Source organism: Pezoporus wallicus, unplaced genomic scaffold (assembly GCF_028554395.1).
Source record: "Pezoporus wallicus isolate ANWC-B61680 ecotype Strahan unplaced genomic scaffold, APGP_CSIRO_Pwel_v1 scaffold_7392, whole genome shotgun sequence".
NCBI lineage: Eukaryota > Metazoa > Chordata > Aves > Psittaciformes > Psittacidae > Pezoporus > Pezoporus wallicus.
In genome coordinates this window covers 404,210-431,075 of record NW_026639923.1, presented here as the reverse complement: position 1 = coordinate 431,075, position 26,866 = coordinate 404,210, and the positions used below count along the sequence as shown (strand labels likewise).

Genomic DNA, 26,866 nt, shown 5'->3' with positions numbered 1-26,866 from the left:
CAATGCTCAAAGCACTTCCAGCCAAACCCCTTGTCTAACAGGAGCTGTTTTTCCATACAGCAGCAACGCTCCCTTCCAAGTTGTGGTCAGATGTGCCTCTGTGCTGATGTAGGCTTCTCCAGTGTGTTTTTTAGCTGCCTTGGGAGAGGAAAAATGTTGGGCTGTCTAAAGCCAACCCTCTTCCTCTGGTGGAAAGCATGGACTTCAACACGCTGGCACGGAGCAGTAACTGGAATCAGGGTGAAAAAGCATTCACAAAAGTCCTGTTACTTACTGTGGGATCTGTCCAGAGCGAGCACTTGTCACAGTCATGGCAGGGAACACCGGGAGAGCGGAGGTGTTGGCAGAAGTGGTCGTACCCGTTAATGGCAACCCGGCAGAGGTAGCACATCTGAGCACCGCAGCGGCAGGACATGCGGTTGCAGCCCTCCGATTTAATGAGGCTGGTGCCACACTTGTGGCACTTTCGAATCCGGGCTGCTGTCATTTTCTCTTCTCTGCAATGCAAGAAGAGGGTGAAGAATGAGAGAAAGGGCGGTTGAAGCCATCAGCCCGCGTTAAAGCTGCTGTGATGCCATCCCAGCCATGCTTTAACCCCCCATCTCCAACCCCCTCCTCTTGCCTCCTACGCCATCCCCACAGCCCACCCGCTGTTCCAAGGAGGTCTGGGCTCAGCTCCACTTGGAGCCGACCCATGACAACTCAAGAACAAATGAAGTGAAAGAACGTCCATCACTGGCTGCATGCTGCAGACCTGAGCCTGGTTTCCATGTGAGCCAAAACACCGCAGCGCCGGGCTCTGGCTTGGGAGGAATTTAAGCTGGAAGTCAAAGGCCACACGGATGCTTGACTTGGCTGTGGAGAAACAGAGCCTGGGAGATAAAGCTCAGGAAAAGCAAACCCTTGGCTGTCATCTATGAGCTAGCTTTATGTTTGCCTGTTGCTCTGGCTACAAAGCTGCCACGACCATGGTTTTTCTTCTCCAAGCCTGGCTGCTACGCTCCAGATTTACTTGGTTTCTGTTAAATTTCAATCAGTAACTGGAAAATAATCCTGTCTTTCTCCACAGAGACTGGGCTTTCCCTCTTCCTCTTACAATTCCCTACGTGCATTTTCCAGAGGTTATTGCTTTAGGTTCAAGAAATGGGTTTTAACAGAGCACAAACAGGAATCCAGGACAAAGCACAGCCCTTGTCCCCAGGAGACGTCCTGGCAGCAGCACACGCTCCAGTGCAAGGGCTCAGCTTGTGGCAGTGCTATTTTGGCACAGAACTGGAGGAAAGCCTCAGTCCTTTAATTAAAAGACTTAAGAATATAAGCTGACATCCTAAGGGCCAATTTTCTGACCGCCGGAGATCACGTTTCAGTTTAATTCACAACCTACAAGTGAAATCTGATGACAGAAGAGTAAAAGGGCTGTGTTTTCATTGAGGGAAGCACAGCTCTCTGACTGTGCTGCTCTGACAGTGGGGAATGATCTTCCTTAGCCAGGCATCTCCACCCAGCTCCTTTAGAGGACCTGCAAACTCAACACGTGTTTGGGGGGTGAGAAGGAGGTATTTTAGAGGAGGATCACAGCAGCGACCCAGGCACGGCCCCACAGCCAGCTCCATCAGCACAGCTGGAGGAAGAGGGAACGGTGAAGTGGGAACATCAGCCCTGCAGCTACCCAAAGCTCCCATGCACTTACACCTGGCGTGACCTGCACCCAGGCATTTGGAGATGTGCTAAGAATAGAGATGGTGGGGGGGAAAACCCCCACTTGAGACTGACTTTCTGAGCTGCAGCTGCTCTTCCCTCCGCTCCTCAAACAGGATGCTGCTGCTGCAGATATTTTTTGGGAAGCTTTGAGCAAGGCAGGAAGTTTGGCCTGAGCTCCAGCAGCGCTTCCCTTTCCTTACACAGCGCTTCAAAAGGAAGCTTTTATTGTATCAGGCAATGAGACTCATCTCTCCCCAGCAACGTGCTGCTAAAGGTTTTCCAACTGGTGTTTCTCCTTATTAGGGACACGACAACTCGCTCCTCCTCAGTCCTCTTTCCTACAGGGAAAGGAGTGGCAGGGAAAAGGAGTCACATCAAACGTGTAAAGGTTTCGTTCTGAATTAGGGATTGCGGGATGAGCAAGCAACAGTCATTCAGCCTCCCAGTGGTGAGGCTTTCCAACCCCTACTCATGCCAGACAGCCTCTAAATCAGAAAGGATTAGGCAATGTGGGCAAGTCCCGCTTGACTGCTCCATCCCTTAGCCCCTAAAGGCAGAGGATTTTGTCGTTTCCTGTAGCAATGAGAGCGATCAAACTTCAATAGATTCTAGGGAAGCACTCGGGATTTACACCTGAAAACATGGCTCCGTTCTGTAACAATCCTTACCAACCAGCCAGAAACAGAGGCAAGCTTCTGTAAGAAAAACACATCTCCTCCCACAGAGCCAGAAAGCAGGAGCTGAGCAATCCACACATCATCTCCTCTCAGGAATCTCAAAGGGCAATCACAACTTACTGTGACTCAATACACTTCTTTCCCTCCGTGCAACATCTCCCTTCTCCCCCTGAAGCAACACTAATGGGGTTTTCTCACCTCTGAGGACTAAGAGACACTGGGCTAAGCCAGAGGAGCAGGCTGGTCTGGTGACAGCTCTCCCACGTTCTCTCATTACCTGCTGGATCCACTGCCAAGTATATTCCACAGAAAGAAATCCTATCCTGGGAGCCTTCTGACTCCTTGGCTTTGACATCCCTAGGACCTCCCTGATGGAAGGACACCCAGCAGAACTTGAGGGCCTCTGCCAGCTACAAGAACAGAGGGGTTTCTCACCCCCTCCGCACCAGAGTGTACTGGGGGTTCATCCACCCTTGGTTTTTGCTTGGTTGTGGAGTTTACTTACACAGATGTCCTGTACTTGATTTCATCCTTCTCAGCCAGCTGCTCGCAGGTGAGGTTCATGTGCTCCTTCCACAGCACTTGGCAATTCCGACATGTTTCCTGACGAGGATAACAAGCATTAAAGGAAGAGAAGACCCAGCCCACCATTAACAGCATTAGGAACTGGGAAAATTCCACTCTCTTCCCCCACCAAGCTACAGGATATCAGGGGAGGATGGGGCTGACAGTTTGCTATAGAGGTCTGTTCTCCACCAGGGACCAGAGAAAGTCCATCAAATAATGGGAGCCAAGGGTTTTGCCAAGGCACAAGCACATAGGTACAATGTAAGTCCATTCAGTTCACCTAAAACCCATGGAATTGCTCCCAATTTCACCAGCTACTTCCAAAAGGTGACTGCAAAGACAAAACCATGCTGCTAAAGGACATCAAGTTCATTGTTTCCTGACCAAAATCCTTCACCTTCATTTAAAGAGCTTTAGCTGAGCAGGTGATGGAAACCTTGCAGCTGCATCAAAACCTCTGCTTCACCATGCACACAAGCAAAGTAACCATATTATGCTTTGTAAACCCCCCCAAATAAAGCACTGTACAGAAGTAAACAGCTTTAAAAGGCAGGATGTGGACAAACGTCCATAAACAGAGGTGGAATATGAACAAATATGTACAAGTTTAACCAGAATTGCTGAACTAAGCTTACAGCAAGGGACTGAATTCCCCTGTTCTTGTAAACTCTTTAGCAACAAGGCTCTAATCCAGGACTGGTAAAGCTGTGTGGAACAGGAGGGCTGGGGAGGCACTATTGGCAAGGGGACTTGGCCTAACACTGGGGAGAAGCTGGTTTGTTCTGTTGGCTGGCCAAAGAAAACATCATTTTGTTTTGGGTCAAACAAGAGATTTTTTTTTTTCCCTTTTAATTTGAGGAAGATTAAAAAACATCCAGATCAAACTTGGAAGAAAGTACACAGTTCACAATCCAACTGTTTCATCTCCACGATGGCTGGGGCTCAGGCTTTTCAATCCAACTTTCTCTCCCCCTTGGCAGGGAAACCCATCTGGTTGTGGAGCATCCTCTTCCCTTCCACACCAAAGAGTGTCCCAAAAGAGCTCTGCTCACACTATTACTGAAAGCTAATGTCTGCAGACACAGATCTTACTTGATTGCATGACCTTCATTTTTACTTTAATGAAGAAATTGGGTGCTTGTATGAGATAGAATTAACTGCTTAAAGACACACGTAGGCAGCCACACTCTTTTGATCGTGAATTGGACAAACAGGATGAAGACTAAAGCTTCCAAGGAAGCCACCCCTAGGAGATGGTGCACAATGCTGCCTTGTTTGTAGTTGTGCTCGCTGGGAGATGTGTAAGAGCTTGTGCTTTCATTTGCAGAATTAAAGGCTCCTCATCCTGGCTGGTAAACTGGACACATCTGCAGACTGCAGGGTAAAGGCTATAGTAAGACAAGAGCCAAGTGTGTGACTGTGTCCTGAAAGCTCAGCAGAGGATTTTGGGATCACTCACCCTGCAAACACACCCTTTGGCAGGCCAGCACTAGCTTCAAGGGGCAGTAAACACCTTAGTCCTATTGAGCCTCATAAATCATACATCATACCCTGTGTTTTCCTGCTAAAGCTGTTAAAACAGGCACCATTTTGTGTGTGCTGTTGGCAGGTCACATCTGGCTGTTATCAGCACGGGAGGATCAGACCTGGAGCTGCTCATGCACCTCAATGAGGACCCACCTTCCCCTTTCACTCTCAACACCTGGCCACATGCCATTCCAAGATCAAAAGTGCTGTAAGGCTTTGGGTAAGGTTTACATCCATCAAGGGTTAAACCCAGCCCTTGGAGCCCTGCTACACAGACCCACGTTCACATGCCAGCAACAAAGACTGAACAGCTTTTTGCCAGAAGGGTTGGCACACATTCCAGCCAGGAGCCTACTATTCCCAATTACTGAACTCCAGGAGCCTCCTTCGCTGCTGAACTAGAAACGATGCCCTTTGGAAGCAGATGGTGCCACTTAAGACTTTCTTACCAAGCCATTCCCTTTGCCTTTTGCTACTGCCACCACCCTTTGCTTTGCCCGCTGCAGCAGCAAGCACAATGCTCTCCCTTGAGCTAAGGCTGCTGTCAGTTGCCTAACAGTTGTCTCCTGCACTCAGGAAAAGGGATTTCAGTGCAGGCAAGGAGAGAGGGAAGAGGCACGGCAATGCAGACTCCCAGACGCGATGGGATGGTGTGAGATAGCAGGTATCCGGTTCTCCCTGTTACTGTGACTCCTGCACAGCAAGTGTCACAGCAGCTGTGCACATTCCTGGGATCCTTTCCAAGATATGCTGGCCACGAGGAGCTGCAAAGCCCACAACAGGCAGCTCTGCCTGTTCCAATGCACCCCATGGAGATGTCCCCATGGCTTCCCAACTCCGAGCATCACTTGGTGCTGCCTCTGACCAAGCCACATCCCCTCCAGAGCAGAGGAATGGACAATACATGTGCCATGAGCACAACAAAATGCCACTTCTCCCCTTGTTCTACCCAAGACAATGGCACATTGTTGGCACTTACAGGAAGCTGTGTTGGACCCCTCCACACAAAAGCAGGGAGGAAGCCCGTGGATCAAAGGCTGCAACGCTATAACCAAGGTCAAAGCTCTCCTCCACGAACAGGAAAGTGACTTTAATTTTCACTCCCAGTCAAATCCACCCCACTTCACCTGAGGAGGGTTTTGCACATCTCACATGTGACCACTGGGATCTCTACAATTTCCAAAGGGCTTCTTTTGTTTCAGAAACAGCTTTTCATCTGATAATGAAACACACTCTGCCATTACCATATTCATTGACCTGAACACACAGCAAGGACAGCTGACTGCTTGCAAGCAGTTTAGATTATTTGTATTGTAAGAGCAGCACTCGGCACTAGGACTGGCTACTCCAATGTAAGGCAGTGCCTTAAACCAGCACAAAGAGGGAATGAGCCCTGAAATCATCTACTCCAAGTGTAGCAGCCACAAAACAAGTCAAGTACAACAAAATAAACCCTCTGCCCAAGTTCTTCAGCACCTTGTCCATTAGCAAACCCTGGTCTAATGACTGGGGAAAGCATGGTTTAGTTTTAACAGCTTTCCAGCTAAATTCACCAGGTCTGGATGGTGGGAATTCTGTGTGTTTCTCCTGCCTTTCCCCAACCTCACAGGCAGGTACAGCTAATCATAGAATGGTTTGGAAAGGACCTCAAGATCATCCAGTTCCAACCCCCTGCCATGGGCAGGGACACCTCACACTAAATTATCTCACCCAAGGCTTCGTCCAGCCTGGCCTTGAAACCTGCCAGGGATGGAGCATTCACAACTTCCCTGGGCAACCCATTCCAGTGCCTCACCACCCTAACAGGAAAGAACTTCTTCCTTATATCCAATCTAGAATGTATATATATATACCCAATCTAATTTATGTATTTCTCTCCAATCCAATGCAGCTCATGCTTTTGGGGCAAGGGGCGGTGTTCTTGCACCAGAGCCTTGGCATCAGCAAAGGGCTCCAAACCAGGCACGGATGCAGGAGATGAAGTATCTGCTGCCTGTTACATCTGCCCGAGCTTGGCAGGCAGCCTGGGACAGTCCATTAATGCACCGTGCTGGAACAGCAGAGAAGAGGATGTGATGGAGAGGGTGTTTAATCGCACACTGTAATCTCCTCACTGTACATCTGTTAGAGGTAGTGGCTCCGTTTCCTCTCGCTGGCCGCCAGGAAGCAGCCGGGATTAACACAAACATGTTTGGGTTCAGGAGGATCCTTTGTTCCCAGGGTCAGCAGTGCAGATACGCAGCTTTCTGTGCTCAGGGCCAGCCTGGCTAAGGGTGGCCAGTTTGCTTTTAGCAAGGGCAGCACAATCCTTAAACATCCTTGTTCATTGTCCCAGCACCTCAGGAAGGCAGAAGGGAAGGCTTTATGTGAAGCTACCACCTTCCTCAGTGCTTCCACTGTACCTGCAATGGATGCTACAGGTTTTAGAACACAGCTTAAACATCTTTCACTCTGCTAAACAACTCTCCAAGGTCCAGCCCATACATCAAGGAGGGGAAACCAAACCAAACCCAAAGCACAAGTTATCAACTGCTCCTTGCCAGTCTTCATGTCCTTTTGGCTGCTGTACACATTGTACATCATAGAATCCCAGCCTGGTTTGGGTTGGAAGGGACCTTAAAGCTCACCTGGTTCCCACCCCTGCCACAAGCAGGGACACCTTCCACTAGAGCAGGTTGGTCTAAGCCCTGTTCAACCCAGCCTTGAACACTGCCAGGGTTGGGGCAGCCACAGCTTCTCTGGGCACTGCACCACCCTCATAGTGAAGAACTTCCTAATAACTCATCTAAATCAGTTTAAGGCCACCATCCCTTGTCCTTTCACTATGTGCCATGTAAAAAGCTCCTCTCCTGCTTCCCTGTAGGCCAGTTTTCCTGCTTTCAACCCAAAGAAACGCCACATGGACAAACCCATCGGATGATGCACACGGATCACAGCCCGCCTGCCCACAGCACTTCCCCAGGAGCTCGCACTCAGCCCTTTACTGACTGAGCAAAACACAAAGGCAGGCAAAGGGAGGCGGTGGCGGTGGTGGTGGTGGGGAAGCTCAACTTAAACAACAACAGGCAGCGGCTCAGGCTGTCGTCACCGCCCTCCAGCTCGCAGCGGTGGCTCTGAGAGCCTGCCGTGGCTCTCCATATGCTGGTTAATGAAATCCTTGTGCCGTGCGACTCCCTGCATCCCCCAGGAAGGGGGGGATGCGCGCTCCAGCGGTCTCTGCCGATTGCACGCCCGGGGTTTGCTGCTGCGCTCCCTGCTAGGAGTGAGGGGAAGGTAAAACACGCTGCACATCCCTCCGATGCGGGCTGGGGACTGAGCCCCAGTGATTGATTCTCTGCTTCTTCCCGCTTTTAGGCACACAATAGCGCAAGCTAACCTCAAACAGGCCAAGTTTTACCCAAAAGCAGATGTGAATGCAACGGTCTTAGGATAGCACCTCAGGGCCAGTCCATACTGCGCTGGTTTAATTAAAGGGCTGCAATTCCCAAGCAGATGAGTTAATGGGAAAACAAAGAACCACGCAGCCTTCCTCCCCCCAGAGCCTCCACTGTCCCTAAAGCTGCGCTGACCTTCACTAAAAATGGATGCAGAAGTAGCTGAATGAATACAACCTTTAAGCACGGATAAGCTCTCATGGGCAAACCGCCTTCGGGGCTGCTTCTGGGATTTCCTATACATTAGGCGGGGATAAAGAGGCTATAATCCAGCCCAAGACAATTCATATTGATGAAACACCCCCTTTAGAGATGTGCAAACATCCATGCAAGGAAAAGGGACCCCAGTACACCCAGTACAGAGAGCTCCCTCCAGCAGGAACTGCTGCAGCAGCTCTCTGATCCCAGAGCCACCACCATCGCTGCATGCAACGGGTGAGATGGGCAGCAAATACCAACTCCAAGCACATGGAAACCAACACAGCATGGAAAACCGAACACTGTGCCTTGGATGGGTGGTGGGAGGACAGCCCTTGGAGCCACGGGGGGTTTGGAGCTCCCCCCGGAGCTGCGCTGGGTCCCCGGATGGGATGTTCCTGGGCAGGGCCGCCGCTCAGCGGCTGCTGGCCACAGCGCAGCTCCTGGCCCTGGGACAGAAAGGAGGAGACCGTGATTTATTCTGGGAGGGGAGAGGCTGCAGGAAGACATAAAGCAAAGGGAGAAGCCTTGGATGAGGCGGTAAGAACATGCCAGGGCGTAAACTTAGAGCACTATGAGTGATGGAGAGTGAAAAGCTCGATGAGAAAAACACGCGTTCATATCCAACAGCTGAGGGGTGGTTAAAGCTTTAATGGCCATATATTAAACCCCTGAAAACATGACTTCAACCAATGCTTCCTGTTTCGCATGCCCTTATTAAATCAAGCACGTTGTGCTCCCTTCCCCACCTTTAAGATGCTCTTTTGCTTCCAGGAACATGCTGGCAGGCCGGTTCCACAGAGGTTTGGGTCATCTGCATTAGCATCTTAGAACCAGAAACATGGGGTAACTCGCACCCCATGCTTGCCTAGGTCAGTAGCACCCTCTATAACCTGGCAGTTCCTGAAACACATCCATCAACCCAAAGCAAGCTTTTCCCCTCCCCAGAGCTTGACTTTAAAAGGCCAGATCAGCTGCTGGTTGGGCGCAGTGGTTAGAGACCCATAGAGCAAAAATATCTGCAGCTTCACACAAGTGCTGCTCAGCATCAGTATCACCCTAGGGCTGCTCAGAGGTGGAAACCACACCAGGCACACGAAATTGCTCACTGAGCTCATGCTCGTGTACTGCAGTGTCATTGGAGTAAGAGAAACAGTGAGAAGGAGCATCATGATTTAATTTGAATTTGTACAAAACTTTAAAGTTTGGGTTTTTTTCCCCATTATCTGGGATGCTTTCAAAGTACTTTTGTTTCAAACCTACTTCCTCTCCAGCTTCAGAGTGGTGAGGAGCACATCACAAGCTGCAGGTTGGCTGCATAAAGAAGCAACTGGAGTACTCGCATCACACATTCACCACAGCAGGATCCCTTCCTTGAGCTGAGGAACAAGTGTTTCTCATAAGAATAAGCTTTTCCCCCTAAAATGGCATTTATCAGAAGCTAGTCCCCTGCCCTGGGGGGACTGATACCACACACAGCATCTCTGGGTATGGCCAAGGTGAGCTGCCTTTGTGACCTACCCAGAGGTGGTCACCCCCCATCCTGCAGTGCAAGTAGAGGAAACCACCTCTTGGTCCCTTTATAAAGGCAGGTTTCATCCAGACACACTGAAGATGCCTAAATCTATACACCTGAGGTCATATTGCTCCTTTCCAGGGCAGAAAGTTAAAAGGAGCTCGGTCCCTGCTACTGAAAACCTATCTGTAGTTGTTAACCACAGTTTTCAGCTCTATTGGACTGATTGCAGACAGCAGCTCCGTGCCTTCACCGATGTAAATAACAATACTAGCAGATTAGTTCAAAGCACTCAGCAGCTGACCCTCCCACCTCTCCCCTCAGTGCAGATTGCCTTACCCCATTCAGCAGAGGAGATCCAAGGTTATCCATTTAATCCTACAATCTCACACAAAAAGGGATGCTGAAACTCTAAGTGATGAAATCTAGCAGGGCTAAATAACAGGAGTAGTAATTGTGGAACTGGGAGAAGCAAAAGAGACCTTAGGAGAGGAAGAGATGCAGGTTTCAAGACAAGGAGCCTGATTCTTAAAGGATAACTGGGGAAGGTCAAAGGGCTGCACCCGACCACATCAGTGTTAAGGCGTTAACAAAAGCAAGGTTATCTCCTTTGCAGAGGTACGTGCTAACAAGGCATTGTAAGACCCAGAGGAGGAACAATCACTAAAGTTAATTGTGAAACTTCCCTCTTAGACCCCCACATGACAAACAAATCACCCCAACCCAGCCACAAAGCCCTTACCCAGGGTGGCAGGAACTGGAGGAAGCCTCCTTCAGTGCCATCAGTCCTATGTTACTCGTGGTTCTCTCTCCCCCTGCTGTCTCCCTGATCTTACTGTATGACAAAAGGATGGCACGAGGAACTCTCAACAGATATCCTCTCCTCTGCCAAGAGCTGCGTGGAGACCCACATTTATATAACATACCTACAACTGCTTTCAATGAGCCTCTGCAATATGGCAATTTGGACGGTAATGTAGCAGCATTAACACACTTCATTTCCAATTTTAGAGCCTTTGAAACCGTACTCGCTACCTACAGCAGAAATTAGCACTGCAGGTCATTATAACACCAGCAAGGGATGAGAAATGTGATCTGAGCACAGCAGCTATGCTGGTGAATAGCTTTGTTCTAGGTACAGGTACACCTTCAGAAACTGGGAGGGTACAGCCTGCTTTGCCAGGGAAATTAAACCCAAATGAGGAGACCCCCCTCAAAGTACGGTGCTCCTAGCTTTGAACTGGCCATAGGAAAAGAAAAGATGTTGGATAAAGAAATGATAAAGATAAATGAAAGCAAAGTGATACGTGGCCTTCCTGAAATCTCAGCAGTGCATCTGATTTAATGGTTTAATCCTACGTGGTACAGTTACCTCTCACCTGCTGCTCCCCATGAGATCTCTGTGCAGCCCTTGAACTGAGCTGCATGGTTTAAAAGCCAGAGTCCAGCCCTGTAACAAGAGTATTTATAGCTGTAGTATTTCCTGCAGCTAAACTGAGAGCAGTGCAGCCCTCTGCACTGGTAACCTCCATCTCCCCAGCTCACCAATGTGACAGTCAGCTGCAGCTCATTTGCTGCACTAAAATAAGCCAGTGGTAAAACCAATGCTGATGGCCAGGACCAGCAGCCTGCTGAAACTTCCCAGCAAGAAAGAGCAATGAGAGAGATGCCAAAACCCCAAAACCACTGAGAAGCACAGCGTGACGGGAGCTCAGACCTGAGGTTTCAGTGCAGACGTGCACTGGATGCACCACTAAAGCTATTCAGATACCTGGTCACAATGATAACAAACAACAACTGCAATAGATACAAAGCAAACGAGCATGCACCAAACTAAAGCAAAGCACTAAAAATAATAAGGGCATGTAGTGACGAGGCAAGGGGAAACGGCTTTAAACTGAAAGAGCAGAGATTTAGGTTGGATATAAGGAAGCAGTTCTTCCCTGTGAGGGTGCTGAGGCGCTGGCACAGGGTGCCCAGAGAAGCTGTGGCTGCCCCATCCCTGGCAGTGTTCAAAGGCCAGGTTGGATGGAGCTTGGAGCAAGCTGCTCTAGTGGAAGGTGTCCCTGCCCGTGGCAGGGGTTGGAACTGGGTGAGCTTTAAGGTCCCTTCCAACTAAAACCATCCTGCGATTCCATGATTCTATGAAAAAGACATTCCAGCAACTCACCCATTCCTCTTTCAGAGCCCCCAGATGATGTTTCCATCTCCTCCTGTATTTAAATCACCCACCAGCCCAGGCCTGGGGTTCTGTTTGGTGCAGAGGTGGCAATGAAGCCTCAGAACTGCAATGTGGAGGTATTTTTTCCAGGCCCTGCTAAAGCTGTTTGGCTCCACAGCTTCGGTACATGCAACATGCCTGTCCAGGGCTGCAGAGAGCAGGGAGACACTAGGAAGGAGATGCAGCAAGATAAGCGATGTCTGAAACCATCAGGCATGTGCTGCAGTGATCCAAAGGGCTTCTTACCCTTTGGTGAGGGAAAACACCAACTTTAGCCCTTGCCACCCTTGAAGGTCACCACCAGCGTGTGAATGAACAGGGGTATTTTGCAGGCAGGACCATACCATCCTTGAGGGTCTGCAATAACAGAGGAATAACCAAGCACAAACCTTCCAGCCTGGACACGGAGCATGGCTGAGGGGATACAGTGATCCAAAGCCATGGTGCAAAGTGCTTCCTTACCCCCAGACCAGCCTGATCTTGACCTTAACTCCTGAGGGACAGGGGGCAGGTTAAGAACAGTGCAATATCCTGCCAAACAAGGGTAACTCAGGACATGTTTGTCTTTTAATTAGAAGAGTTGTTTAATCTGTCATTTGATTTTCCTCTAAGTCATATAATCCCTTTCAGTTCACCTTTGCTTTAGTTACAGAAAAACGTGGAGCTTGGAAACACTTTGGAGTGAGAGGAAAACTCTCTCAGATGTGCAGACACTGAAGCTAAACCGAGTTAGCACATCCACGGGGGGCCTCTCTACTTGCACCAGCTCTGAAACACCACCTGATAATCCAGCAACAGGCTCACTTCTGCACAATCACATGGGACCGGGTAAGAGGCAGGGAAAATGAGACTGAAAACTCCTTGGATCCTGAAACTTTGGTGAGGTCCCAACGTGACGCAACAGAATTGAGACGGGAAGAGCGCGCTGCAACCCTCGGTGTTGTGAAATGCCAAGGCAAGCGGTTCCCTTTCTGGCACACTTACAAACTCTGATCAGAAAGACTGGTTTCCTCTCTTGTCCCCTTGCTTCAATAGAGCCACCTCATCTCCAGGGATCCATTTGATACCCAGCAAGTCATTCCCAAGTAGCTCCAGTCTGTTTCTGTCACGATCTAACCACTACAGCAAACCAAACTGGGATACTTCACCTTATATCACTGATGTTGGTTCAGTTTTATCTTCTGGCTGGTCCAGAGGAAGGCAAGCCATCATACCAACCCAGGCCACCAAGGAACACTGCTTCTGGTGCAAGACAAGGGTCCACTGGTCACCTTTACTGCACAGAGACCATCTCCCTCCTTCTACATCCATACAGGAAAAGAATGAAGAGAACTGCAAGTAACGGAGTGCTTTGGTGTGGTTGAACTTAGGTAAGGATCAAGAGTGGTGCTTTGGGGGCTACCTTACCAAAAGGGTGGATTAAGTTACCCTGTCCATGTAATTCCTCTGACAGGATTAAGTACAATACCCTCAGAACCACAGACAAAAATGCAGACTATGGGATACTCAAAGATTAAATCAACAGTTTTGGCAGCACATGGTAAGTATTTTAGAAACAGGCCTGGCTTTGGCCATTCCCCCAATGCAGTTTACAGGTCCTGTGCTCATCTTCATGGGATCTCTATTGGAAAGACAAGGAGAGGAAGGGAAGAACTCGAAAGTGTGCTCCAAACACATTATCATCATTAAAACAGAGCTGAAGAATATGCAGATGCTACTGAAAACCACTTCCAAAGCGCTTCCCCAACACGTGAGGAAATGGTTAGCTGCTGCTGACCAGTTGCTAACCCTGGGGAAGAGGCTTTCTGTGTCAGCAAACACCACTGCAGACAGCCACCAAAGGATGGGTCTTCAGAACACCTCTCCCTAAAAGAGGGATTTAAACCACGACAACCATACACTCACAACTGGAAACGGTGACCTAGTGAGGGGTGGCTGGAACGAAACACAAGGTAGGTAACACTGATATGGTTTCAGTGAGCCCACATCCGCTCTTGCTTCAAATGCCAGATTCAGTTCTTCAAAAGTGCAAGTAGGGTAATTACAAGCAGTTGGACCAGGGCAGGAATAGCCTTTCAGCTTATGGCCTTTTCCAGCCCATAAATGAACCATTTTGTTTCAGTCAGCAGCTCTGGAAGGGAAGGATGCTCATGGACAGTCCCGAGGACATCATGACAGACTCTCCTAACCAGTTACTCTCTTTTTCCTCCTCATTTCAGAGCTCAAGTGCTGAATAAGAACTAAAGTGTCAGCCAACAGGTTCTGCAGGGAAGAAACATGAGCTCTACCACTTAAAAATGAGCAGTTTAACCAACTGCCAAGTAAGCCATTTGCATTAATGTCGTGAAACAGGATATGAAGCACTTTGTAGCAAGAAACAGTAGATTCACTTTATTGGAAAAAGACTTTTAAGGTCCAAATTCATTGAACCATTTGCATCCACGGATGATTTGTAACAGACAGTATTGGCTGACAAAACTGCTTTTGGCTTACCAACACCATCAGCAATTACCACCCAGAGGGACATTACCTGCTCTCAGCTAATGAGTGAGGCCAGTGCCAAGTGTTAGGCACCAAGGCTACATTAACTGCTGTAGGAAATGGCTTTTTAGGGCCCAGAAGAAAACCATTCCGAGACGTCCATAGGAGGCCAAGACATTTCACTTGGTTTAAAGGACTGAGGGTGATTGTCAAAAAGAAGTGGGTATTGTCCTATGCTTATGCAGATTCAATCAGAATTATCTAGACCCAATCAGACTATCTGATAACCATCTTGTGTTTGGACTAGATAAACTCCCCATGAAATTAAGGAAAGGCAGTCATCAGCAACTGTGACTCAAGCAACAAACCTAAGGCACCCCCTCAAGCAAACAAACCCGAAACCTCTGGGTAGATGTTGAAACTTGGCTTCTTTTAGCCTAGAATTTGCTATGTCGCAAATCACATCCTCACCCAGTGGGAGCTGGTAAAACCAGCGCCTTCCCCCTGCCCGACTTCTCACTTCCACTTCTGACCCGGGATTTGATTGCAAAGGGAAACCAGCACTATTGGCCTTAAAAGGAAAAGACCCATCTGTCACATTTGGAGTCACCAAGGAGGAACTTCAGCAACTTCCTTAAAACTCCGGAAGCACCACAGGCTGCTGCCGTCCCCCCCCCGTAAGGATTAAAGGGTTTTTCTCCCTCTTCCATCAGGGATGCACATGGGATGCGACACCAAACAGTGGGAGAGTGCAGATGTGTCGTTTTTAAAGGAAGACAAAAGGGAAGGGGGCGAAAAGAGATGGGAGCAAACAAGCAGAGCTGGGAAGTATTCATGGGCTCCTGTACATAGACCAGGAAGCATCAGCGAGGGCTCTGCAGATGCACTGTTTTACCAGGTGACCCAAAATGCTCCTTTCCACACCACCTACTTACGCATCTGCTGAAAAAAGATGCTTAACCAGCCAGGAATTTCATTTAAATCAGGAATGCACTTGGCCTTTTCGTTCTGGCATGTTTATGTTTGCTTACCAAACCCCTGCGTTTCTTCCATCAGATATTATTCTGCATTCCTGAGCTTCAACACAGACATGCTCAATCCATAAAGAAGAGCAGCGAGGAGTGATTTCATTCAGGAACAGTAACTTTGCTTCTATGTCCCTTCCCCTTTTTCTTAAAGGAGAAAGTTTTACACCTTTAAACACTTACTGTATTTTAAACCCACTTACACAAAGATGGAAGCCAAATGACCCTGCATGGATCCTGCACTGGCTGCCATCAGCACTTTACTCCTTGCACTTCAGATACCTCAACAACAAAAGCTGACAGGACAGTTTCAGCTTTGTTTCACTTTCAGAATCCCACAGAACAATGCAGCAGGCATCGGGTGGAACCCACGGGACTGATTGTGCCTCCAAGAGTGAAAACGAACCCAGGCTTTGGTTTGTCTTAAGGGAGATGATGTCTGCACAGTGGCACTGGGGGAGAAAAAGCATCATGCTTCTAGTGCGTGTTAAGATCCCAAGACATCATCTACTGCAGTTTTGGGGGGAGGTTGCTATTACTGAGGGAACCACACAGTTGGAGCTTTATGTTATAAAGGCATTTAAGAGAACGTCAAAGAATCACCTCTTTGTATTCACTACGTCCCTAAGCTTCTTCCTTGCTGTGGTTGCCACATGCATGACGGGTGCATGCCCCCCAGCATCAGCCTCTCAAACCAGAAGACTTCCAACACTGGAAGGATCTGTGTCCTTCCCCTTTATACCAAAGGGGATATTGCTCTGCCCCACACCAGACCTGAGGACAAGCTGCTTCACTTCAGGCATCTCCCAAACAGCTCCAATTGCTCTCCAGCAAAAGTTCTACCAGTAGAGCTCCTAAGACCACGTCCAGGTTTTATCTTGAGTTTTGTTCAGCCTTTTTCAGGTGCACAAGCTTCACCTTTGGTAATACACACACTACCACCGAGTACCTTTGTGAACTGGTTTGGTGTGACAGGTTAGACGCTGCCTGGCAGCCAGAGTGAGCAGCTATTGAGACCTGCAACCCCCTTTAATAGATGAACACCATTAACTGACTTCCCAGGAGTGCAGAGAGGATATACTACAACAGAAACCCCACAGCACCTTCTGCCCTTGGGCACCAATCTGGAACCTCTTCCTTGGAATAGCAGCTTTCCAGACCAAGGCTGGAAAACACCCTGTCTTACAGGAAAGTCTCATTACAGGACAAGCAAAGTTGCCCTCCCCAAGACACAATAAACCACCCAAATTAAACACAGATCAGACAGACATCATACGTCTTCAGGCTGCATGGTTGCCTTGGGTGTACTGTTTGAACCATGTTCTTCTTAAATCAGATCTTCACTAACCACTAAGTGTGTGGCTGGTTTTGGGTCCCATTGCTAAACCTGATGCTGATGTCCCTTTGCAGGGAAGCCAAAGGGCTGTGAGCTGCCCCCACAACTTCCAGTGCCAATCTTTATATGAAGCAAGACCCTCGGCACATATTATACTCAGAGAAAAGCAGGTGTAATACCTCATTTTACTGTTTTCTGATGCAAAACCTCACGGTTCTTTTCGACAGGAGGCTGCTAAAAATAACTCACCCTTAAAAAGTCCTGTTATTTTTATACAGTCACAAGAATCACCGGATTGCATCTAATGATGCCATCCTTCCTTGGAATGTCTATTTGTGCTCAACAAGACACAACAGGCTGCGGCACCAGTGCAATCATCACCCATCTTGAATGACAAGCAACTGGGTAAGTTTAGTTTCTCCTTGGGAGAATGACAGTAAGAAAAGTCCATTTTGCTGTGGTCTGTGGAGTCTATGTTAAAGAGGGATGAAAGCACAGCTTGGTGCCAGGCCAGAGTAGAAGCAGATCTTATCCTGGCCATGCTTGAAAACAAAACTGGACTCCAGTGTGGATTCACAACAGGATTAGAATGTTCCACCTAAACAGGATCATCAAGGAGACCCCTAAAAAGCCCCTAGAGCAGGATGAGGTCTACTGGACTTCACTATCTCTCCTCTAAATACATCCTTACTGCTTCTGGCTTCCAGGGGACATTTACTTTCCCCACAGACAGTGGTAACACAGAGGAATCTGCTCTAGGCACAACAACAGTATAAATAGTTAGCCATCTGCACTGTGCCTGGCTGTTCCAGACTGGCAGCTGTATCCTCCCTGGTTGCGCTATCAGTCAGTGCACGGTCCCTGCTCGCCCAGCATCTCCCACGGTGCGAGTCAGCACTCAGCTATTACTGGAACTCATTACTGCAAGTGTAAATATTTGCATGGAAAACTTGCTGGACACTTACTCACAGGATGCCTGGCTCCTGCATGATGATCTTAATGCTCCCTCAGCACCCCAAGGGGAAGAGCATCTCCTGAATCAGCACCTACAGCCCCATGTCTTTCTAGCAAGCTGCATCTTCCCGAAGCTAGAATTCACCCCATATTTCAACTGCTATTATTTTACACTGCCTTTGTTTTCCAAGGGAGAAGGGAAAAAAATGTTGCTTTTATCTGAAGAGTCATCCATTGCAATTTGTATTGTCATGGCAACACAACTCCCTCCCCTGCCCCAAACCTCATCCCTGAGTCTCGTTGTGTTCATCACCAGACAGGCACGCAGCACACTGCATACAGATGATCAGCAAGCTCTCAAAGTGGTCTCAGGCCTTCTCTCTGTACAAAACCAGCTCCTGCTACGAGGGTAGAGTTGCAACAGGAGAAGGGAAGGAGTTTGATAACATCAGGTATCTCTATTCAAACAAGATGTAAGCTTCACTAGTACAAGGGGTGCTTGTACATACAACTACACTGGTTAAAATGAAGAGGCCAGGTTCATAACCAGTCTGAGCAATACAAGAGAGAAAAGAACTACTGAGAGCAGCTGTAAGAGGGCTTTGCTAAGGCAGCTTAGACATACTGGTAAAGAAAAAGAGGAAGATCAGTCCACAAAGGAGCACAACTCAAGAACAGGGCTCTGGAGCCCTCTTATGGCAGCTTGCTCTCAGCTTCCTCAGAGCCAAATCCCACATACATACACCTCGTAGCATCTCTGTGTATCAAGGCTGCAATGCCACTGAGACAGGGTGGAAAAGAACATCACCTGGCTGGGACTGAGGTGCTGAGGCACTGGCACAGGGTAGCCAGAAATGCTGTGGCTGCCCCATCCCTGGCAGTGTTCAAGGCCAGGTTGGATGAGGCTTGGAGCAACCTGGTCCAGTGGAAGGTGCCCCTGCCTGTGGCAGGGGTTGGAACTGGATGAGCTTTAAGGTCCCTTCCAACCCAAATCAGTCTGGGGTTCTAAGAAAAGCTAAAACCCCATGTTTCTAGCTACTTGACTGCTCCTGGTGAGTGCAAAGAGTGGACAACCCCCATGCTTAAAGGGGGAGGACAGAAGACAGTGAGGCCAACCTCACCTGAAGCTAATGTGCTGCTTTAGCAATAGAAACACATGAGGGGTGCTAAGGAAGTCACTAAATCACTGCTCCAGTACTAACAGCTGCTCCATAGGGATGTCAGGCTGCCCAGTGCCATGCACGAAGGCCAGACTGGTTTCATACTAACCCTTTCTCCACCCCTCCAGGCTGCTGAGGTCCGACAGACCCCAGGGCTCAGCATCACAGGTCAGGATCTGCCCAGCAGCCGGTGGGGAGGCAGCTCAGTAACAGCAAGGGAAGAGCACAGCCGCTGGGCTCTGAAGGGGTTACAGAGATTTAGCAGCAGGGAAATATTTATGGAGGAAAGATGCTGAGCTGTGCATGTTTCCCAGGCTGGAGATGGTTTTAATTTACCTCTTGCAACGGCTGTGATTATCTGCTGCTGGTTGTGCTTGAAAGCAGCTATTTCAGGCTCACTTGCTCCCTCTGGTGTCCCACCTCTGCAGCTGATAAGGAATAAAACACCCCTCAAACCCACGCAAACTACACGGAATCTGTTTTTTCGCCCTGGGAAAGAGGGAGCAATACTTACAAACATTGGCGATTACCACGGCCTTGCCAGGCACAAAGCATTCTTTGACTGTAGCACACTAACAACATTACAGATATCAACTAGGGTCAGGAACAGTGTCCTCCTTTTCCTGCTCTCCACCTCGGAAACCGGTCTCTGCCTGACTTTGGCTGAACTGCAGCACCCACCAAGCTCCTCACGCACTCATGCTCCTCCAGTGCATGCTCCTGGTCAGTGCTGACATCCTGCTACTAAAGTCTTAGCTCAGACCTTTTGAGGAGCACAGAGAACTATGGAAGCATCCTCATCATGAGCTAGAGTGGAGCCTGGTCTGTACCTCATTTGCCCTCTTGTCACTCCTCAGCCTCCAGAAGCCTGCACAGCCCCACAGAGAAAAAGGAACCAGCCCTCACTGTGATCACAACTATCACCTCCCAACCCAATGCCGCTTCCTCAGACAGTCACTAGATGCCACCTTGCTGCATAGCTGTTTCCTCCAGCCTCAAGCTGCTCCTCCTCTGCTTTGCCTTTGTTTCTTCTCCTTTCTCTCAGTACCGAGTTGCTGTACGATGCTGCTACAGCACCCAGGGCAACTGAGACACTGGTCCTTATCCCCCCTTTTCCCTTTGTGAGCTGCAGCTGCTTCTCTCCCCATCCTCATCTGGGGGATGCTACATATGAGGCTGCCCAGCCTCTGTATCATAGAATGGTGTGGGTTGGAAGTGACATTAAAGACCATTAACTTCCAACCCCCCTAGCCCACGTGAGCAAGGTTTCAAAGCTCTCCTTTGAAACCCTGTTTCATGTTCTCAGATTAATAGGTACCTTAAAGGGAACCATAAATATTTGTCTGGATTTTCTGTTAATCTTGCTCTGACACAGCTATTACTGCGGCTTGATAAGCAATGGGGTGGGTGCTGGAGTGTTTCAGGAGATGACAGTAACCATCTCACTGTATTTTACTGAAGTAGATGCCTTGGAAAATTGCTATGAGAGAATAAAGAGTCTTAAAATATGAAGAGGGAGGTGGAGTGCTGCAATGAGTTTATTTCCAGAGCAGCCTTTTCTAAGTATATGCACAAACATCTGTATTCAATGCTAAGTGGAGAGTCACTAACAGGAAGAACCCCAGAGGACCTTCCTCACGGCAACACCCACATGCATTGGTTCAGTAGTAGTAGCACAACCTCTCTCTCAGCACACACATATAGAAACGACCACTTTTAGCCTGCAACAGCCACCATTTAACAAACCCCCGTGCCAAAGGGAAGGCTGTTTTGCAGAGTCCAGGCCAAAAGCGGAGTTTTAGATGCAGGGATTACCTACAGCCCTTTCCATACAGATCTCTTACTCCTCAGTATCAACACAGTGCTAGTTATCTCCACCAGCACAACCCAGTGTGGCATCACTAGAAGCCCATCTTGACCTAATGCTGTTTCCAACACAGGAAGACAGAAGCCAAGTAGGAAGTACCTTATGGACAGGGCAGGAATGCTGCTCCTGCACGGTGCTCTCCATGAACCAGGGACTTTCTGCACCACCAGCAATACTTCATCTAATAGCTCTCTATAAATTCCTTCTCTTGGAGTTTGCACTGTGGCCTTTGAATCCCACATGGTCCAAGGTTGTCTCTCCCTGTACTGCTAATTAATACACCACACGATCCCTGGGAGAGCATTACCTATTGAATCCAGGCTACTACTGCTCACAGTGCTTTGGCTCCTTGGCTGTTGGCCAGCCCTGTCTGTTCACCAGCCCTGTCTGTTCACACCTAGTCTCGATTAGTCTGGACAACATAGCTGAATCATAGCTTGAAACGGTGGGGCCACAGATTGTACTGATGGTAAAGCAATAGACTTCATCCCAGAATGAAGCCAAAAGCAACCATTACAGCCCTAAGGAAAAGTATCCATTCCTTATAGGAAAATTTCCATTCACAACTAGGTTTAAAATCTCTCCCTTCCTCCTTTTCCACCCAACCTGACCCAAAGGCTCCAAGCTGACTCAAAGCACTGGTTTTCAACCAGCTTTGCCTTTTAGACTTTAAATGCAATCTTCTTATTACCCATTAAGGTTTAAGATGTTAAATGTAACTGTAAGCTGTGCGCTTACAGACTCACCAAGTGACCCCATACATTTTTCCCTCAGAGTTAGCATTAACATCTTACCCTAAGGCAGATCTGTGCACTGCAGAGAAGACTCCTTAACTCTTTCTAAGAGTCTTCTACCTTCCTGCCATTCTTGACTAAGAACCAGAACAAAACACTTGGCGTCACTAACACCGCAATAGACAGAAAATAGGCTCTTTGTCTGGCTCTACATGCCCCAGCACCCAAGTCCAAGGACTACAGCAGCTTTCCTGGTAATTGCACTGCTGGCTTTCCCTTCTCCATGGTGATGGGAGGTATTTCAGAGGGACTATCCAGTCCAAAGTGTCATCAAGCCCGCAGAAAGCAGTAGGAAGGCCCACTGGTACAGCAAATAGAGAGCACACCGAGCAGAAAGCAACCTAGAGTAACACACACAAACACATCACAGGAGTTTTGCATATTCCTGACAAGCAGTTGTAACAAATTCACGTGGGAGACAAGTCAGGGGGCCTCGGTCTGCTCCAGTACAGCTGTGCAGTTGCACAACTCAATACGTTACAGTCCACCCCATGTATTGAGTAAATCCCTTTCGGTTTTACGCAGCCAAATGAGCCTTTCCCCCACACCCTCCAACTCCCCAGTGCCTTTGGGCTTCTCAGGGTTGGGGCTGTTCATCCAGCCTTGCTGGCAATAAGAAAACATAGAGAAAGGGCATAGAGGAGCAGCAGTGGAGCGTGTGTGTGTGTGTGTGTGTGTGTGTACAGGTACACACACACTATCAGACACATTCTGGGCGCTGGAGATGACAAATACCCACTTCTGCTGAAAAAACCCTGAAGAATAACCCTGTGTTGCAAAATAACAACAACTGATCGATGTCTCAGCCATGGCAACTGGCCACATAAAGGGATGCAAGCGAAGGATAACGGGTCTCATTCAGCACCTGCTTCATTCCTATTTAACTGTCAGAGCTCACAGGAGGGAGCAGAGAAGCTAACAGCTAAGCACAGCAGCTTTTGCTTGCTCGGGTCATCCATTCCTCACCCTGCCTCTGCTCACAGCTGGACTTTAAGGCTGCCCCTTGCAGAGGCAGAGATTTAAGCCAAGTGTTATTTGAGAGCACACAGAGTTTTACACATGTGGCCAGGCCACAGCTATCACTTGCCAGTCATTTTCCTCTGGCTCGGCTGGGACAGAGACAACTGACTATATACTACCCATTTAAATTCATCTATTTATGGAGGTAAGGCATGAGGAAAGCAGCTGCAAGTGCCACAGCAATGCGTTTCAGACAAGAAACTGGAGCCACACTTGATGAGTACTCAGGACTTGTTCATAGGGAATCACCTGCATTCCTCCACGTGGTCATCACTTCCCCTCATTGGCAATCTTTGAGTTCATCACAGTGCTTGGATCAGGAAAAGGAAAGTAGATCTAATTATAACTGAGGCACTGGCTTTTGAAAGAGCAGTGCTTGTGGTTTTAGAGCAGGGGTCAGCTTTGACTGGGTAAAGGGTGCTCTGCTTTTAGGGCTGCAGCTTGAACCAGCTGTGTCAAGTCTCCTGTGCAGACCATGGTTTAGTCTGGCAGATGGAGATGCTGCAGTAAAACTCATTAATCTGCTATCACTTTCACCCACCCACAAGAATCCCCGTGGCCTGAAGTCATGGTTTTCTGACACAGAGCTAGAAATGTATAGCTTGTATAACAGCTGCAACCAGAGTAAAGGTCCAGGAAGCACAAAATGCTTCATTTCATGACAGGGGTAGGTCAGAATTTGTCAAGACGGGGATCTCAGTAAAAGGAATTGGGGTCTGAAAGTGTCTGTGTGCTGGTTCACGGTACAAAACTGGAAGAGTTACCCAATGACTCCTGCAAAGCGCCTGTTCTTCACCCTGCACACCTGAAATGCACCTCAAAGGGTTAAAAGCCACAGGATAAAACCTGCTTTTTGGAGTGATTGATTATTTAAAAGGTACCCCCGCTTTCACCTGCAGACAGAACAGCTACAAACCCAACTCTTGCGCACATAACCTCATCTGGTTGTCCTCTGCTAGCACGGGAAGGGCAAGGACCAAGGCTGAAAACAACAGCTAGAAAGCTGAGTAGTTGGCAAGCTGTTGTTCAGAGCTGGTTGGTGATGTGCCTATCTCCATATCTAGAAAGGTTCAATGCCTGCATTCTGGGAGGCCAAAAGAAACTAAATATAGTAAGAGGCTACCAGCAAACACACAAACTGGCACGGCTTCCAGCTACCTGAGAGCTCCATCCCTCTCCTTGGGGGCCGCTCCAGTAGCTGCAATCCTTTCCCTTGTTTGGGGAGAACATGCCCTAAGAGCAGCTTTCAGGTTTTACTTACATGGATAAATGCACACACAAACTTCAGGGTGGAAGTAATGCAAGAACACCATCGATACTCCTCTCCTGCCTCACTCTGGGGATCATCTGGCTCTTTCAGATTGTTTTTGTCATTAAGCCTGCCATCCACTTGCACTAGGAGGTAGCATCCTTGCTTTGTGTACCAGGAGCCAAGGCCTCTTAGCACAGCAGAGGCACCATCCAAGAGCATCTGTTTTGCTTTAACCTCTGCCTCTTAAGGAGGACCCAGAAAGGGGAAAAAACACCCAAACCCCTTCTAGCTGCAGACTGGCTTTGTTGGGGGATGAGGCCGCGTTTTGTGGCGAGGCTTTTCAAGACACAAAAAGCCTTGGGGAGAGATGCTCACCTCTTGGCTTCTGAATGGCATCTCTGCCGCTAACAGCCCACGGATACTGTGTTTTAAGCAGAAGGCAGACCCCAATTCCAACTGGGCTCGGAGATGTAGCTTAAAGGCACACAGGCTCCCAACACAAAAAATGAGGTCAAAGCAGCTCCTTTTGAGAAAATAAATAGAGCAATAACACATTCTTTCAGATTAGCCTCACAGGGGATAAATCACTGAGCAAAGACAACCATCTTATCTTGTTGGCAAATGGTACGTTACAGGGTGCAGCTTTAGGGGGAATACGGTGGATGGTCTGGAGAGCAAATGGACTTTTCATTGTCTACAAAAACGCTGCTCTTTACTTTGTACAAGATCTGTTTGTTTTTAAAGCCCCCATATGATCTCCGAGCCTGCTTTGCCTCCCGGATGCCTCAGGACTTCCTAGCAACCTCGTGCCAGCAACACGCTCCATCTCCTTTCACCAGAAGGCCAACCTGTTTAAAACAAGATCCTAACTGCCCTCCTGCCATTCCCCAAACAGGGATGCGGTAACCACAGGACCCACAAACAGCAAGGGGGGCAGGGAAGGCAGCAAAGCAGGCGGGGCTTTCCCAGCACGTAAAGCTTTTCCCAAACCCTCCATTTTCAGCCTCAATTTGTCCCTTCTAAAGCCAAACACTAAGAGCACCCAGCGAGGAAAGGAGGCACTGAAGAGCTAATAGGTGGTTACAGAAACAGCGCTGCGGGATGCAGCGGGACGATGCCTGCTCGCTGTTTTGGCACTGATTTATGACAAGTGGACTTGTGTTTCCATTAGCCGCGGCTCTCTCGGTTGACCCCTCGGCTCGGAGGAGCAGAGGCTCGACATTCAGCTCCCATCAGCTTTCAGCACCACTGACCTCATCCCCAAAACTCGCAGCCATGTTTCACATCAGCCGGGGCCGACACATTCCATTAACGCTCCCCCCCTGGCTCAGGGAAACATCTGCTCTGTTTACACTGGTAGCAGCATGAAGAGCACTTAAAGCATCACCGTGCCCACAGGCCAAGCCCTGCACCTCCCGGCCCCCAGCACAACAACCCAGGCATTAGTTACTGGATGGGGCAGAGGTTGCTTAAATCAAGGTGCAGGGGAGGTGCTGTGCAGCAGCAGCAAAGAAGGTGGTTTCCTTCAGGCCAGAAATCAAGCTTGAGAGGGGTATCTGTGCTGACTCCAGCTGAAGATCATAGAATCACTGTGTCTTCATAGAAACCCAGACTGGTTTGGGTTGGAAGGGACCTTAAAGCTTATCCAGCTCCAACCCCTGCCACGGGCAGGGATACCTTCCACTGGACCAGGTTGCTCCAACCTGGCCTTGAACACTGCCAGGGATGGGGCAGCCACAGCTTCTCTGGGCACCCTGTGCCAGCGCCTCAGCACCCTCACAGGGAAGAGCTTCTGCCTTATATCTAACCTAAATCTCCCCTCTGACAGTTTAAAGCCATTCCCCCTTCTCCTATCACTACACACCCTTGAAAAAACCCTCTCCAGATTTCTTGTAGGTGATTTTTAGGTATTGGAAGACTTACACAAGGTCTCCTGTGAGCCTTCTCTTCTCCAGGCTGTTCACCCAAAACCATCACTCCAGCCACTGTCATACACACCACAGCAGCTACTGGCTTCTCACATGAAAAGCCTGACAGCTCCCAAATACCTGCTCATGTAGGGGATGCTTATCTATCAGTATAAAATACTGTCTGGTTATGGCAAGTCTCCATCCAAGGGGATGCTACTAATTTTCCCAATGATTTCTGACAGCTAAGGCATCCAAAAGTCAACCCCCTGAACCCCTTGCTGCTCCTGTTGTTTCAACGTTAGATGTGCATGAAATTAATCCCCCAATGTCTTCGGTTGCTGCTGGAAGCTTTCTTTTCTATTATGCATCCAGGCAAGGCTATAGCTGCTAACAAGGCCATGAGGACACAAAAACATACCTTGGAATATTCCATGCGTCTGGCACAAACAGAGATGGAGCACACCACATACAGTGGCACCCAGTGAGGGTTGTATGCTTTCACTGTAACGAAGTCAGGAACACCACTGGCTGTTTCCATCATTGGTCATTTCGCTGGTACTTAAATTTGCTGCATTTTAGATTCCTGTCCTTCTGCACATTCTGCACTATGAGGTTGTACAACCATTAACATAAGAGGACCACAAAATGACCTTGTCGCTCACAGAGGTCTTAGGCACTAAATCCACTACTCAAATGCCTTGTAAACAAGCAAGAAATCCACCCCCACAGCACCCAACACCCTTTTTCTTGCACAGTAGCAAAAGCTGGTTTGATTTGGGCTGTAGCATGCAATTCAGTTCCCTGCCATCACATCCAGGAGCAGTGGGGTTTAGTTACTGGGGTGGGAGAAGAATAAATCTCGTATTTGCTCTCCATCTTCTACAATACATTAGGGATGAGTGATGTGATCGGCACAAATGCTCCCTGTTTTTCACCTTATTCCCAGTGTCCAAGCCATTGGCAACTCCAGTTCTACCAAAAAGCTAAACCCCTGACTTAAAGAAGCATTTGCATTGAATCCTCTTTCGACCAGAGATGAAAAATCAATAGAAGAGGAAGAAGCTGGCACTGAAGGAGACAATTCAAATTGTCCCTTTCCAGTTCCTTGATTCACATGTCAAGGGACAACCACAGCTGGGAAATGCAATCTCTGGAGCAATTAAAGAAAATTCAATTCAGGGAATGAGGCTTTTCTGCACTCAAAGCTTCATTAACCCTGGGGCCTT

General features: G+C 48.6%; 1 protein-coding gene across 1 annotated transcript in view; it reads right to left on the bottom strand.

Moving 5' to 3' along the window:
- Positions 1-26,866, bottom strand: part of RNF216 (ring finger protein 216) — a 72,099-nt gene that overhangs the window by 9,293 nt on the left and 35,940 nt on the right. Inside the window, exons 14-15 of the mRNA XM_057416837.1 lie at positions 2,884-2,981; positions 275-497 (exon numbers count right to left, since the gene is read on the bottom strand). Of these exons, the coding sequence (XP_057272820.1) occupies positions 275-497; positions 2,884-2,981 (321 nt within the window). The remainder of the gene's footprint in view (positions 1-274; positions 498-2,883; positions 2,982-26,866) is intronic.